This window comes from Drosophila eugracilis, unplaced genomic scaffold (genome assembly GCF_018153835.1).
Source record: "Drosophila eugracilis isolate 14026-0451.02 unplaced genomic scaffold, ASM1815383v1 contig_575, whole genome shotgun sequence".
Lineage (NCBI taxonomy): Eukaryota > Metazoa > Arthropoda > Insecta > Diptera > Drosophilidae > Drosophila > Drosophila eugracilis.
In genome coordinates, this window is record NW_024573454.1 from 61,854 (window position 1) to 75,699 (window position 13,846).

Here is a 13,846-nt window from a genome sequence, read left to right on the forward strand (position 1 = left end):
TGAAATATTTTAATTAGAAATAATTTGAAAAATGTGTATTATTATCGATCTTATGCGCTATGAGAAAGCTTAATCATCTGTTTTGAACTTTAAATTCATATAGTCAAATTGCACCAAGAAGAGCACATATAAAATGTTGGTTATGATCATGTGGAAACCCATCTCATAGTTTATATCAAATAATCCAAGGTGGCAAGTCGTCAGCCTGTGATGGCTGCAGAATAAAGTAAATTCAGTTAACTGAAAGTAAAGAAAATATTTAAAATTTATTAGAAGCCTTAAAGACACATTGGCTTACTCTTTGTTCCAACTCCTTGTCCATACCCTCTGTACATCATTGAATAACTTCAAGATGGTGGATGTCTTTCTGCTGGTAGTTTCAGCCAAATCGCAGGTTGCAATGCCCAGCCAAATATCCCAAAAGTTGATGACCAATGCTTGTGGAAACAGCAGGATCATAACAATCAACGAGAACCTATTGATGTTGATCCAACAGATGACCAGCACATGGCCCACAATGATGTTGGCCGACAACAAAGTGGCCAAGAAAAGTATAACCTGAATGTCGTAGATATCGGCGAGGCGAGTGTTAAGGTCCAAAAGACGACCATAAAGCCAAAGTAGTCGTTGGATTCGCTTAGGATCCACCCTTTCACCTCTTCTCAGAGCGCACTAGCCATACTTAATAGCTGTCCATTGATTATCCACAAAAATCGATAGATGAAGATAACAGCCAGGTGAAAGTGCATCACCACCAATAGAACTTCCAGCTGGACAATGTAAATGCAGAAAGCCTCATAATAAACAACCCTGCCATCGGGTATTCCAAAATAAATCAGAAAAGAAGAAGCTAGCTCACAGATTATCACAAGTCCTTTTTCTATGACATATCTGTCGAACAGATGACAGTCTCCTAGGATAAGCTTCTTGAAGTGACGATTCTCCAGCATCAGTAGTTCATTGAGAATCACAACTAGTTCCCTACTTTTCCAGAAGGTTCGTAGATGGGTCACAAGTGTGGCTATCATGCTGATAATTTCCACAAGTGTTTCGATTTGCTTGACCAATGGATTACGCTCGAATACCTCTACCTTTATGGAATTGTGATCATCTGTATCTGGTAGTACAGACAAAACCATCAAAGTTAGGTTCAGAATCAGGCCATATACCAACAGCCACTTTGAACGTGTTAACTGCCTTTTCTTAGAGTCAAAGGTGAATGGAAACAATCCGAGTACCCAGGATCCATACAGTGTCGCTTTCAGGGTGAACTGAGCCAAACTCTGGCGATAGCGATGTTCGCGTTTCGGTTGTAACATTATTGAAGTCCGACTCGGAATAGTTTGTGAAAGGGAAATTGGCCATTAGAAATGAAGGAATATTGAGTGCTGACGGCTTTATGGACAAATGATGAGCAACCAGATAAGTAAATTAATTATTCGAAATTATTGGTAAAGGTAAAGGCACTTTTTCATTCGGGAATTAACCGAAGGGGTTTAGGAAAATGACTAACAAATATGGAGCTAAAGGAGTTCACTTCAGCAGGTATGTAATATTAAAAACTTTATTTGATTAAAGTTACGGAGAGAGAGAGAAGAGAGATGTGAGAAGGAAGATTGGAATATGGGGGAAAATTGTAAAAGTCCAGCCAGGCATTAAAAGTCTTTGAACTTAATTACCACCAATTGATACCTTTGGCCTGTCAATAGCACGTTTAGACACAATTCCAAGCTGACTGTCAACTTTATTTTTACCTTTTTCCTAATGTCCGCTACAAACTTTGGAATGGTTTCGAACTTGTTTTCCCGGTGCACCTGCAGTTTTTGACACCGTTGCAAAGTTAACACTTTTCCAACTCCCTTTCCCTTTGGCAGTTATGTCGTTGAAAAACTTTTAGCAGCTGTCACCTGAACTTCCATTCTTTTTCTTTTCATTAGTGCTGTGTTTGGCACCATTTAAGGAGTGTATTTGGCAGATATTAGGCAACCTTCCAGAGAGATGCCTGTTCACCTGAGCAGAATACTTAAGTCCGAATGAAATTGCTTTCCAACGAGATTTCAATTAATTCAGAGCACTTTCCCATCTACTTTGCTTGTAAATTTCTAAGCAGATTCATTCCATTATCAAACCGCATTTTCATAACGATTGAGAGCAGCTGAGCCGCATCCTCGGGGTGTCCTTTGTGGTCCCGTAGGGACATTTGCTACACAGCTACACAGTTTGAAATTAGAATTAGTAAGGCATCCCGCGACACAACTGTAGTTTGAATTTTTAATTGCTGACCACAGCAAACGAACTGGGAGTCGGCAATGAGAAGGACGAGGATCCATTCAGGTGTTTGGACTTCCTGCGGCTCATCCAATTTGCATGGCTAAGCGACTGTTCTGCCCTCTGGAAATGGAAAGCGATTTTATCCATTTGCAGTTCTAGCTTAATTAAACACAAAATCGTCCTCATTGCGGATTTGTTGTTTTGGTTGAATGAAGTTCTCCTCTTCTTGTAAGAAACCACAAACCTATTGCAGGAGACAAGAGCATAACTGTGGTGAAGGGTTATGGCACATTTTCACCCGAATTCAAGGCAAGTAATTGTCTGCCCATTATTCCCGTCTCTCTCAAGCAAGCAATTCTGTTACCATTTCGGCTTAACCCATGTCTTAGAAACGTGCCTGATTTCATTAAAAATAAGGCGCCAAGAAACAACGCCTCAAAGGGGAAACAGAAAAGTTCAACGGCGTTGCGCATACGCCACGTGAGCCGACTTCGAGGCAGTCGCCTGCAATTAGGCAACGCAACTCGCATTTTTAGCCTAGTGGCATAATTAGACGCTGTAAAGGATTCCCTTTGCCAAGTTCAAACGGAGCTAAGAGAAATCTGAAGAAAAGTGCCTAAAACGGGGGTAGGGAGTGGTGGGAAAGGGGAGGGGTGTTGAAGGATAAACTCTGAATGAGTTAATTAGATAAATTATATCAGGAGGGGTTGGGGGAGGATGGAAATTGGATGTGGATGGGTAGGATGCCTATTCAAACACAGAATATTCTTTCTTCTACTCCTTTGGCTTTGGTTTAACATTAGCTAACTGAGCTTCGAAGCTTATAATGGCCCAAGACCCTGGAAATATGCCAAAGAAAGACTTGCCCTTTGAAATGCCCCAAAAACAAAAGAAAAGTTATGGAAATGTCGCGCCTTTAACCTTTTCTTCGGGATTATTGGAAATGTTTTCTCTTATTGCTGTCATGTCTTGTTTGGCCATTATCCCGACTGCCTTGCCTGTCTGCTGACATCCTGCGCCATGTTGTTGTTATCCTTATTTTTCTAATGGGGCAAAGTTTAATGTTTCACTGGGAAAAGGATTCGCGTTGCCTGCGGGAAACTTTGCTCGCAAGTCGTTAAAACCAAATGGATATTGTCCCAAAGGGGAAGAGAAATAAAAATCTCCGATCCGAGAGTTAAGTATGCAAACTAAGGGTCTCTTATCCTTTTATTTTCCATAACCAAAGGATACTCCTCATGACTTCAAGGCGATCAAATCTCATTCCGAGTGCAATCGGTGCACCAATTTAGCACATCAAAGAAAAGCAAACAGCCACGCCCCTCTCGGACACGCCCACCCAGCAAATGAAGTGCAAAAATGGTGGAAAATATTTGCACTACAAAGTAACAGGAGAAAAACAAACGGAAAGCGCGGAAAATATTTTCACAGTTGCAAATGCTCGCTCTGCGATAAGGAGGAGAAGCCAGAAAAAGTGTTAAAAATCGGGGGAAAAACTGTGGGTAAATATTTATGAAATATTTTCGCAGAGTCTGCAAATCAAATCAAATTGCTGACAGCCCCTCTGAGGGAAATTGCCGTGATTTATGGGGGAAAATTGAGGACGAACTTTGCAGTTGTTTTCTTGTCAAAGGATTGCAGGGGAATCCCGGCAGATGTTTACCTTTTATTTTGCTTATCTAATAAAGTGCAATCCTGGGACAAGACAATGCAATTTGCCGTCCTATTTATGTCCTTCGATAAACTCTTGTGAGCTTGTGTGGAAACCTGCAGGGAGAACCAACCGTCCACCTTGGAAAACTCCCTAAAAGTGTCTTACAAAGAAGCAAAGAGCTGAGTGGATGGCAAAATTAGCCTTGCTGCAGTGAAATAAATTGCAAATTTCGAGGCGGAAATTGAAAATTTATTGGTATAAAAGAGTTGGGGTAAGGTTGTGGCTTCCATTTCTTATATTCCAATTTCCTAAGTCTTTTGAGGGATTCTTTGGCGAAAATAAAAAAGAGAGCAGCGATTGATGATACTGGCTGTCGGGATACAAAGTGACAACATTTTGCATCGCAATCGGAGGAAGAAACTTTTTCTACGACATTAAAAATTAGTTTTTCCCGTTTACTTGGGGCTGAAATTTCACAATGTTTTCCTTTTCCCTTTGCTCATTTTTCATGCTTTCTTGGGAGCGCCACAAAGTATGCAACACATGCAGCTGAAGTTTCCACGGAAAGTTTCTTTTCTTCTTCCCTTTGCTTCCTTCTTCCTTTATAATAAGTTACGCTTAGCAGTTTCTGTTTTTCCCTCTCCGCTAAGTGCATTTTTCACCTTTTATCATTATTTCTTGGCTCATTCGCCGAGCTTCTTCCTCTGAGAACTTTCCCGACTTCGGTCGAGGGGATGATGATTGCTTTGGTCTATGCAAAGTGTCTCAATTTGGGTTCATGTATCCATTAGGTGCTCCCCTCTCCGTGTATTCCTCAGATGCGCATAAAGTATTTTGCAGATAATAAAAATTGGCAAACGGCGCAGAATTTATGCGCTGTGAAAACTCGTAAATTTTCAATGTACCCGGGATAGAAATCAGCAATGAAAACGCAGCGATAATATAGAAAATCCTTTTGCTGGAAAACTTCATACTGCCCTTCCCTTCCCTAGAGAGTTTTACGATTCCCTGATCTCTGGGGTGAAGTTCAATTGTCGAAGAACTTTTGGGAGGTCAATAAATGGATTATAAATATTTATGACTGTTTAATATATATCTCATTCGATGCGGTATGTTTCCAGACTTATATGAAAAGCTTTAATTGATATCCTCTGAGTTTAGCCATGATTAATCTCACTTTACTGTCCAACATCTCAATGCTTTTTATTTAGTACTTTCCCTAGAGTCGTTTTCTTTTGCAAACTTTCTTTAATTTCCGGAGCAATAAATTTCAAAGAAATTTCGTTCCAGTTTTAGTAGAAATTGCGAAAGATAAACAGAAATCGAAGCTTTCCCCTCTTTCCCGCACTAATTTAAACACAATTAATAGGCGACAAGGAAGGCGGCTAAAGTCAGGGACAGCAGATGGAGACGGAGTGAGCTGGAGCATAAAATCAACTTCAAGGGAAGCAACTACGAAAAAGATAAATAAATTAAAAGAAAATAAAATCAAACAGAGGAGGGTGGGAAGTGGGAGGCCATGAAATCGATGCGAAGGTCATTCCGGGTCAGCGATAAAAATTCCAACAAACTTCTCTCCCAGAGAAGAAGGGAAGTCGGAATTAATTGCGGAGAAATTTAATTTTACGACGGAGAATTTCATCGTTCTCCTCGCGAGACTCTTAAAGAGAAATAAAATTCGCCAAATGGGAACGCCATGAAACTGGAAATGAATTGTTGATGATTTTTATTGAGCCTTGAAGTAAGAGCGATGGAAATGTGATGGAAAACGCCCTGCTGATCACTCCTGAAATTTGTTTTCCTACAAAGAGTGTTAAAAATGCAACAAAGGAGTGCGATTTTCCCTTTTTCTTTCCATGAAAATTAACAATGAAAACGGTTGGATGTTTAACTGCCTCGTAAATTATTTGGAGTGAGTTTTTGGTAAGAGCGGAGTCCTGAGTTTGCTTGCATACTTTCATTGTTTCAGTGGAGTGAATGCCAACGGGGGTGCGAGTGGGGAGGTCAAAGGTGGATGCATGTGTGCTCTGAAAATATTTGAACAATTAACTCCTGCTCTTTGCTGTTTTCGGGCGGAAATTCGTGCGGTTTTTCGCTGTGGACATATTTTTCATATGCAAGTGCAACCCTTTAAGCCAACAACAAAGTGAAATTAATTTTGATATGGGAATGTGTTTATGAGGACAGGAAATTACCTATTATGTTTTTAGTGAATGAGGAAAATACTTATACAAAAAGACTTTAAACAATCCATTTTACCATTTAAAAAGTAAGTCCAAAAGTTGGGCCCTTTCACCCTTTAATAGTAAATAAGAAGGTTTGTTGTTCGTTTCCTCTTAATAAATGTAAAACTTAAAGGAGATTCCCACTCTCACAAGAAGCTCTTCAGCAACTTCACAAGCTCTTGCGGAAGATTTTCAAACTGGCATTTTCATCTTCATTTTCCATGCACCGTTTGGCCTTCCAGCTCGCAGTTTTCCTCCATTCAGTAGAGCCACTGTCCCTATCTTCCCTTCTATATATATTTATCTCCATATATGTGTGTGTCATGTGTCGGAGGAAGTGTCTCTGTGTGAGTGTGTGCTGACATCAAGTTCATAAAAATATCTGCCATAATTGCAGCTAAGTCAGCAAATGTTGACTGCTGCCCTGTAACCCCTCCTCTACCCCCTTCTGTTCCTGTCTCTTTCCCATTCCAGCCGTGGTCCTTTTCTGTTTCCTTGTTCTTGTCTAGCCGCATTTTCCTTTCTGTTGCGTTTCCCTTCGCCTAAATGTGGAATGAAAGGATTCAGGAGGCACAGGATGTGAAGTTAGGAGGGGATATGCGATATAAGACAGGAGCAGGGAGAGATCCTGAAAGGGAGCACTTAGTTTTATGCCCGCACATTCAGAGTTGCTCAATGTGGCGAGAATGAAAATGAGGCTGTGGAAAACTATCTGCGGAGGAATCCCTTTAGCTGCTTTTATATGATGAGAAAGTTTTCCTTTATGATTTTTTAGAGTGGAAGGTTTTGAATCAATCGAACTCTAAGGCACCTTCTTAATCATTTCCATTCCTCGAATATCCTTTAATGACGGAGTCCTGTCCTCATTTTGTCCCACTTTCAATTATGGGCTATTCAGCTGCCCCGAAATGCAAATCCAAATGGGAGGCAATAAAAGTCACTCGCCAGTTGTAAACAACACAAAGACAAGCAGCAAATGTCCCTAGTCCCTCCCGATTTCCCCCATTCGTACACCCCTTTTATCACCTACACTTTTTCCCTTTTTCCTTTTAAGCCAACTAAAGAAAGAGATGACAGGGAAAACATGAACTTCTCCCTCTCCGATTTCTTATCTTTTTTCTCTACTTTGCTGTGGGTTTTTATTAAGCGTCGTCAAAGGGGGCGGGATAGAAACGTGGGAGTGGCTGATTGCAGTAGTAGAAACTGTAGAAAGGACCGAGGGGAAAGGATTTAAATATCTCCCAGCTGCACTTTCCTTCCTATACTTTGTTGCATTTCCTCTTCGACAAGCAAAACTTTCTTTGTTTTTGCAACAAATTGCGGCAGTTTTCCATGTTATTTCCATGTGCTTTACTTCCCTTTTTTCCTTCGTTCTTCTCTGCCTCTTTTAAAAGAGGTTAAAAGAGGAAAAATCCTGAGAAAAGTTTGCCACAATTTCACTTTGAGCTCAGATTCTTTGAAATCCTTTAAAAAGCATCAAATTAATAATTGACAGCTTCGTTTCCAATTTCCATTAACCACATCAAATGGAGCGAGACATTTGATTGTTCAGATTTCCCTCGTTAACTTTGTTTACCTTTTCCAGCGATTTTCACTTAACATCCTTTTGCGTTTGATTGGCATGAAAGCGTTTGGAATGCATTCCATTTGAATGCCTCATTAGTTATTATTTGGTCTGTTATTGACTTGAATAGTTTTTAACCACTTTTTCCGTTTTATTATTTCAGTTACTGCATTTGACTTATCTCTTTTTCACAATTTTCCAGTAAAAATGGATACAATTTTTGTATTTTTAATCAAAGTTCGCCATTATTCGCAGAACAACTGCACTTCCCTTCTTCCTGTTTCCTCTTCGTGTCTACCAACTCCCACTTCCTGGCATTAGTTGTTGTCCGTTATCTGAGCATCCGCTTTGGCTTAGTTTCCCATTCCGTTTCCACACATCCCAACGAGAGTGTTTATCATTAGTTCACATGACTTGCTATCCCGAATTTCCAGCACAAACTCCACCCTGGATTCCCCTCATTTGCGTGGTCATACAAAATTAATTAGGAACCTCTTCGCACATTAGCAACTGAAAACTGAGTCTGGGAGAAAATGCAGCATCGAAGAGTGAGTGAGGAGGAAACTAAGATCGGATTACTATTACTCATACGCCACCGTCACCATTTAATTTCGGTAATGAATGATTTCATTCAGAGCCTGCGGGTGCGACTCCAATTCTACTTTGTTCGCAGCTTTAATTTCTAATATCGAGTTCCACTTTAGGCCTTTTAAGGTATTGAATTGATATACTATTTTAGTTGAGTTCAAAAGAGGTAAAAATCAGTGAAAGATAAACCGGAACGACCCTTTCATCGAAAATTCTACAAATAATGTTACACGGAATAGGTCTTGTAGCTACTCCTCATTTACTGAGCTTATCAGGGCAAAAATAGAATTGGAGAAGGTCAAGGAGTTCAAAGGAAAATCAAGGAAAGAAAGTAAACGAAAGTGCACATTACAATGAAAGCCAAGCAGAGCTTTTAACTTTGTTCCTTTTTCCATGATTTCCATTTAGGTGCCCCAACAGTTGTCCACTGAAAAGTTTCCAACTTGCGCTGAAATTGCATTTAATTAACATTCAGCCACAAGTTATGGAAGGCGAATCCTGGCCCCTGGACAATTTGATTGCAACAGTTGGCCTCCCCTGTTTTACAGCCTTCTCCACTTTATCCTTTCACCCTGAGTAAATCGAAACTTTTATTTCATCATTATGTCAGCCCAGATCGATTCAGGAGAATCCTTCCTGGTTTCCTCCTCGGATGACATTTCACTCTACATATCCTTACTCTTCTCCGCTTAAATTTCCTCCATTTCTGGTGACGTGTTTTCGGTTTATTTTGTTTTTCTCTTTTAATTGAATGGAGCGAAGATTTTAACGAATTTATCGACGGCAGGATGGCATCTCCCAGGATCCTCCGCCCCTTCCCTGAAGTGGGCATGGTCGGATGCCTTGTAACATATTTTATGCATGGCTCAATGGGCGTTCACTGAACAATGTGGGAAGGAATCGGGGAAAATGGCAGATGTCTCTATCGCATTTCCCTGGCTTGTTGAGCTGGCAGTCACGGCAAGTGGCTCACTGGAGAAATGGAAAAGAGAAGAGAAAGGAGACACGAGTGTTATCCATATGCAAATGATGACTCCTTCGGGTTGGATGCCCTCTTCCAGTAACCTATTGTTAGCTCCATGTTCGCAGGATATTAACCACCAGGAACATAAACAGCAGCAGCGAGTGCATCTCCTTCACCTTCAGGGACTCCCTTCATCTTCATCCATCCATAAATCATGCAACACTATCGACCCATTTCCGAGTGTTCAACTGTCGCACAATCGAGAATGGAAACAGAGGACGTGACTCAGGTGCTTCCCACTTGACTTTCCCTCTGGCCTCCGGTTAACCTCTCTGTTCCCCGACAGCTGAGATATTCGTGTTCTCCGCAGCATTAGCATCTCAAACAAGGCGAAACATTCAAATTGATGTGGCCCAGGATGAAGAGGAGGTGTTCATCTCCATTTAAGCGAAGAGCTCAACCTCAACTAGTGATGCATTGGGGTCAGGAAAAGTTCTCTAGGAAGTGGGGAAAATCTTTATTTGCTGGCAATACAGCGGCTTAAGGTGGGTGGAACTTTGCCACCCTATCCGAGTGCTTCCATTTGCATTTGTAGGCCAAAAGGAATTCCGAAATTTAAGACAAAGTAAGAAAATGTATTACAGAAGGGAATAGGAGGTCGAGGCATTTCTCTGTGGTGAAATACTCTCAATCCAGAAGAAAAGAGGAAGGAAAATGCTTCGCATTGCTGCTTCCATTCGAGTTTCTTCATGTGTAAGTTCAAGGTCAGAAACACGCCTTGACCTCTTGAAAAGTGAAGGGAAAACATTTCTCTAATTCGTGTCCGAACTTGTCTCGGACTGTGAACTCATTTAAAATTCCGCAAGCGGAACTGAAAGCACTTCCCCAGTCGGATAAAAAAGACAAGTGGAGCAGGCGAGTGGGGACAACGACGCGTATGAGTAATGGAATGTTAGGTTGTAAAAAGCAAATGAGGGAAAGGGATAGTGAAACACTTTCGTAAACACTTAATTCGTTCCAAGTCTCTCAAACTTAGGACCTTACAGATATCCTTGAACTAACCTAATCAAATGAAGATCTCCTCTAATTCACCTGAAGAGGTGCAGAAGCCCTTGTCATCCATTTGAGCCATCTCGGATTTCATCTCCATTTGGTTGCCTTTCATCGGACGCCGGAAAATGCCTGAAAACACTAGAAAAATGCTTTGTTTGCTGCCTCATCGGGACTTTAGTGAGCAGCGTGGAAAAATGCTCTCCAATCAACCGAACTCAGCTGCTCCACCCACATTCCTAAGCCCTTCCTCTTTGCTGTTTTGGATCCAAAGTGCGGGCAATAATGAAAGTGCTGACAATGTGAGCCGAACCGAGGCCCCAAATTGCAACTGCACCTTGTTTTATCCCCGATATCGACCTCTCTCCCCATGGCAACCGCAACTCGTTGCTAGAGGACGCAGCCAGCAGCAGAACCACAGCCAGAATCAGGAGCAGGGGATGTGGCCACTGCATCCAAGCTGATGTCCTGCGTGAGCGGAATTTTAAACGGGTGCCAGGAACAGAAACAGGCGGAATCATCTATCACAAAAAGGGGGTAACGATGATCAGGAGTTAGGTAGATAAAAAAAGGAGGAAGAGGGAGTGCACTTTGACCTGCATCCTGCTCATTAATTTTTAGCTTTGTCCGCAGAATTTCGTGCAATTTCCTCCCACGCTCAACCAAAACAAATACATTTCGGGAGTCCTCCATTCAAGTGGGCTTGGCATGTCAGTAGGACAGGATGGAAATGTGCAACCATCACAAATTGCCAGTGAAAACTTTGTCAAGGCCTTTAAACCAATTAAGTGTTTGTCGTTTGGGCCAAGTTCGTAATTGGTTTAAAGTGCGAAAACTGTGGAAAAGGGTGGCATATGGTTACGCCATTTGAAGAGGAATGCCTGTGGTTTTGTAAGCGGAACCCCGAAAAGTGTCACCAGCAAACACGAAGGGATGGGTGGCACAGGCAACCAGAAAGCAATTGACCTAGAAACCCATCTGCCACCCATCCTTTGACTCTTTTCCCTCTTTCCAACCTCAAATCGAAGCAAAACAGAACGAGAAATCAATAAAAAGGGAGAAGGAATGGGAGATCCAATGGACGAAGGATGCTGCTTGCTTCGCAACATATGTTGCCAGACATTGTCAACATGTTGCCAGGAACATTCTCTCTTCGTTCCGGGGGCATCCTTCAGATAATTCTCGGGAAAAGCTTTCTCTCTCTTCTTCAAAATTTCACACTCTGTTGCCATAATTCAAGACCAACATCCGTTCGCGAGCCACAGCTTGGGGGAGGTCAGTAGTCCTGAGTCCTTATTCCGTAGACAGTCCTCCGTGGTCGAAATTCTTATTATTCATGTCAACGACTCGCACATTTCAGATGGGTGGAAGTGCCAGGGTAAATGGGGATGCTATCCACCCGAATTTGAATTTATTTGTCTTGGAGGTTGGCAAACTTCTTGGATTTTGTTTGCCTTGGGAGGGCAGCAAACAAAAGTCTCAATTTAAATATCAATTAGAAATGTTTATCGGGGAATAAGATGAGGATGAGCAAACAGATCCTGCCATCAATCACTGTTCGAATTGCAATTAAATTTATGTAAAGGAGATGCTGGAATACCATCCTGATTCATCGCTGCAGATCCTTCTACTGGAAAGATGAGAATCCCTTTAAAGTCTGATGAAGATGGAAGATTGGAGAGTTCTGCCTGAGCTCGGGGCAAACTTTTAATTGATTTGTGCGGCAGGGAAACTTTTCCTTTCTCCTTTTTTCCTTATTTGTCTCTAGAAGAACGTCGCTCAACATTTCTGTTAATTTGTTTACCACAACATAACAGAGACAACGAAGAGGGAGATGAATCAACAGATAAGCAAAAGGAAAAACCGCGTCGTTTTCAAATTTATTTCTCCGGGAAATTCGCCTGGCAAGCATAGGAGAAACCACGAGGAAAACTGCGCAACAAACAAACCTTTGTGGTTCCAGGAATCCGCAGAGCAAACGGAATATTCGATTGAAATATCTGAGAAGCCAAAGGATATAAAGAGTCCAGGATTTGTTTGCCAACAAAATTCCGATTTATTGGCAAACTTTGCAGTGCTCACATATTCCGATTTTAGTTGGATTTATTTTTCTTTTTTTGGGCAAAAGTTTGCAAACTTTTTAATTGTTATCAAGTTTTGCAGTCATGTAAATTAATTTGGTAATTGTATTTAATATTTTCCTTTGCAAGAAGTTTGGTCTTTGGGCTTGCCACAAAAAATTAGCAACTTTCAGTTTGATTGTTACTCAAAGTTTTCCATCCTCCTCAGTAAATAAATATTTTCCCTCCCTGGCACAATATTTACGGCTTCATAAGTTGGACGAGCAATTGTTTATTCCTGGAAAATGAATTTATTTTTAGTTCAAGTACTTATTTATTTTTTTTTCTTTAGTACCCAAAGGGAGAACATGAGGTCAGTACAGGGAGAAAAATCTGAATAATTCTAATTTTGACAGAATTATATTTTCAACCATTGGCGATAAATTTCCTGAATTTTCAAAGCTTTTCTTTTATTTCCTCTAAGCAGCTTAAGTCTGAGTTCAGTTTCTTTTGATTATGGGTCACTTGTCATGATTTGTATCGCTTTTCATCATTTCGAAGACAAGGGTGAAAGAAAGGGACTTAGAGACAAGGAAAAATTGCAGCTAAGCTGGGAGAAAATAAAGAAAAGTTCGCGATAAATGAAAACAAAGTCTCCAGTAAATTTTCCCCACTCTCATTTCGTTTTGTTTTCACTTTTTTAAATGAGTTTTCCTCCCTTCCGATTTGAGGTCGTGTCACAGTTTTTCCTGGCAACAGATTTGTGGGAGTTTCCTCATGGAAAGGGAAAGCCTTCCACTTCTGTTTAATTATGAAATGCAAGCAGAGTGAATGAGTGAAAAGCGGGGAAAGGGGGGCAGCAGTTTTCCATTGTTTACTCTGGCGAGACTTTCTTCTCCCCCCTTTGCCCAGATTTTAGTTTGGCCACAATTTTGTCGGGGAAAACTTTCGTGGGTCCTGCAGTGATTTTCCTTTTGCTTTGACAGATTGAAGCCTCTAAAATGGGACGGGAAGAGTGTTGAGAAAGGGGCGGGGCATCTGTCAATCCCTTGGCTTTGAGTCTCGCGATTTTCCAAGAGGAAGGAGAAAGCGAAAAGCGAAGACTTTGGACCCATTTACGGCCCCAGTCAGTGTAGCACCCATCGTAATTGCTTTTGTATGCTGAGCGTTTGGCTTACAGCGATGGAAGTGAGACAAGGGAACTAAGCTGGCGAAAAGGAGAGACGGGGTACTGGGGGAAAGAGACAGGGATGCTGGTGGGAAAGGGGAAGGAGAGCCCCTTGTTCCCTTTGACTTATTTTCAGCCACCGAATAATTTGAAAGCACCAAAAAAGCCACAGAAGAGGAAACAAAAAATTTCCGCTAAGAGGAAAGTAACACACATTAAAACACTCACACACACACACGCACATATATATAAACACAATATGAGAGAGACGGATGGAAAGAGATAGAAAGAGAGGGTAGATG

At 41.3% G+C, this 13,846-nt stretch overlaps 1 protein-coding gene across 1 annotated transcript; it reads right to left on the bottom strand.

Moving 5' to 3' along the window:
* Window positions 1-69: 69 nt before the first annotated feature.
* LOC108115738 (putative gustatory receptor 22a) lies at window positions 70-1,319 on the bottom strand. The gene is given in 4 exon segments (XM_017227308.2): window positions 70-240; window positions 299-328; window positions 331-669; window positions 672-1,319. Coding segments are annotated over 4 exon segments (1,188 nt in total).
* Window positions 1,320-13,846: the final 12,527 nt, after the last annotated feature.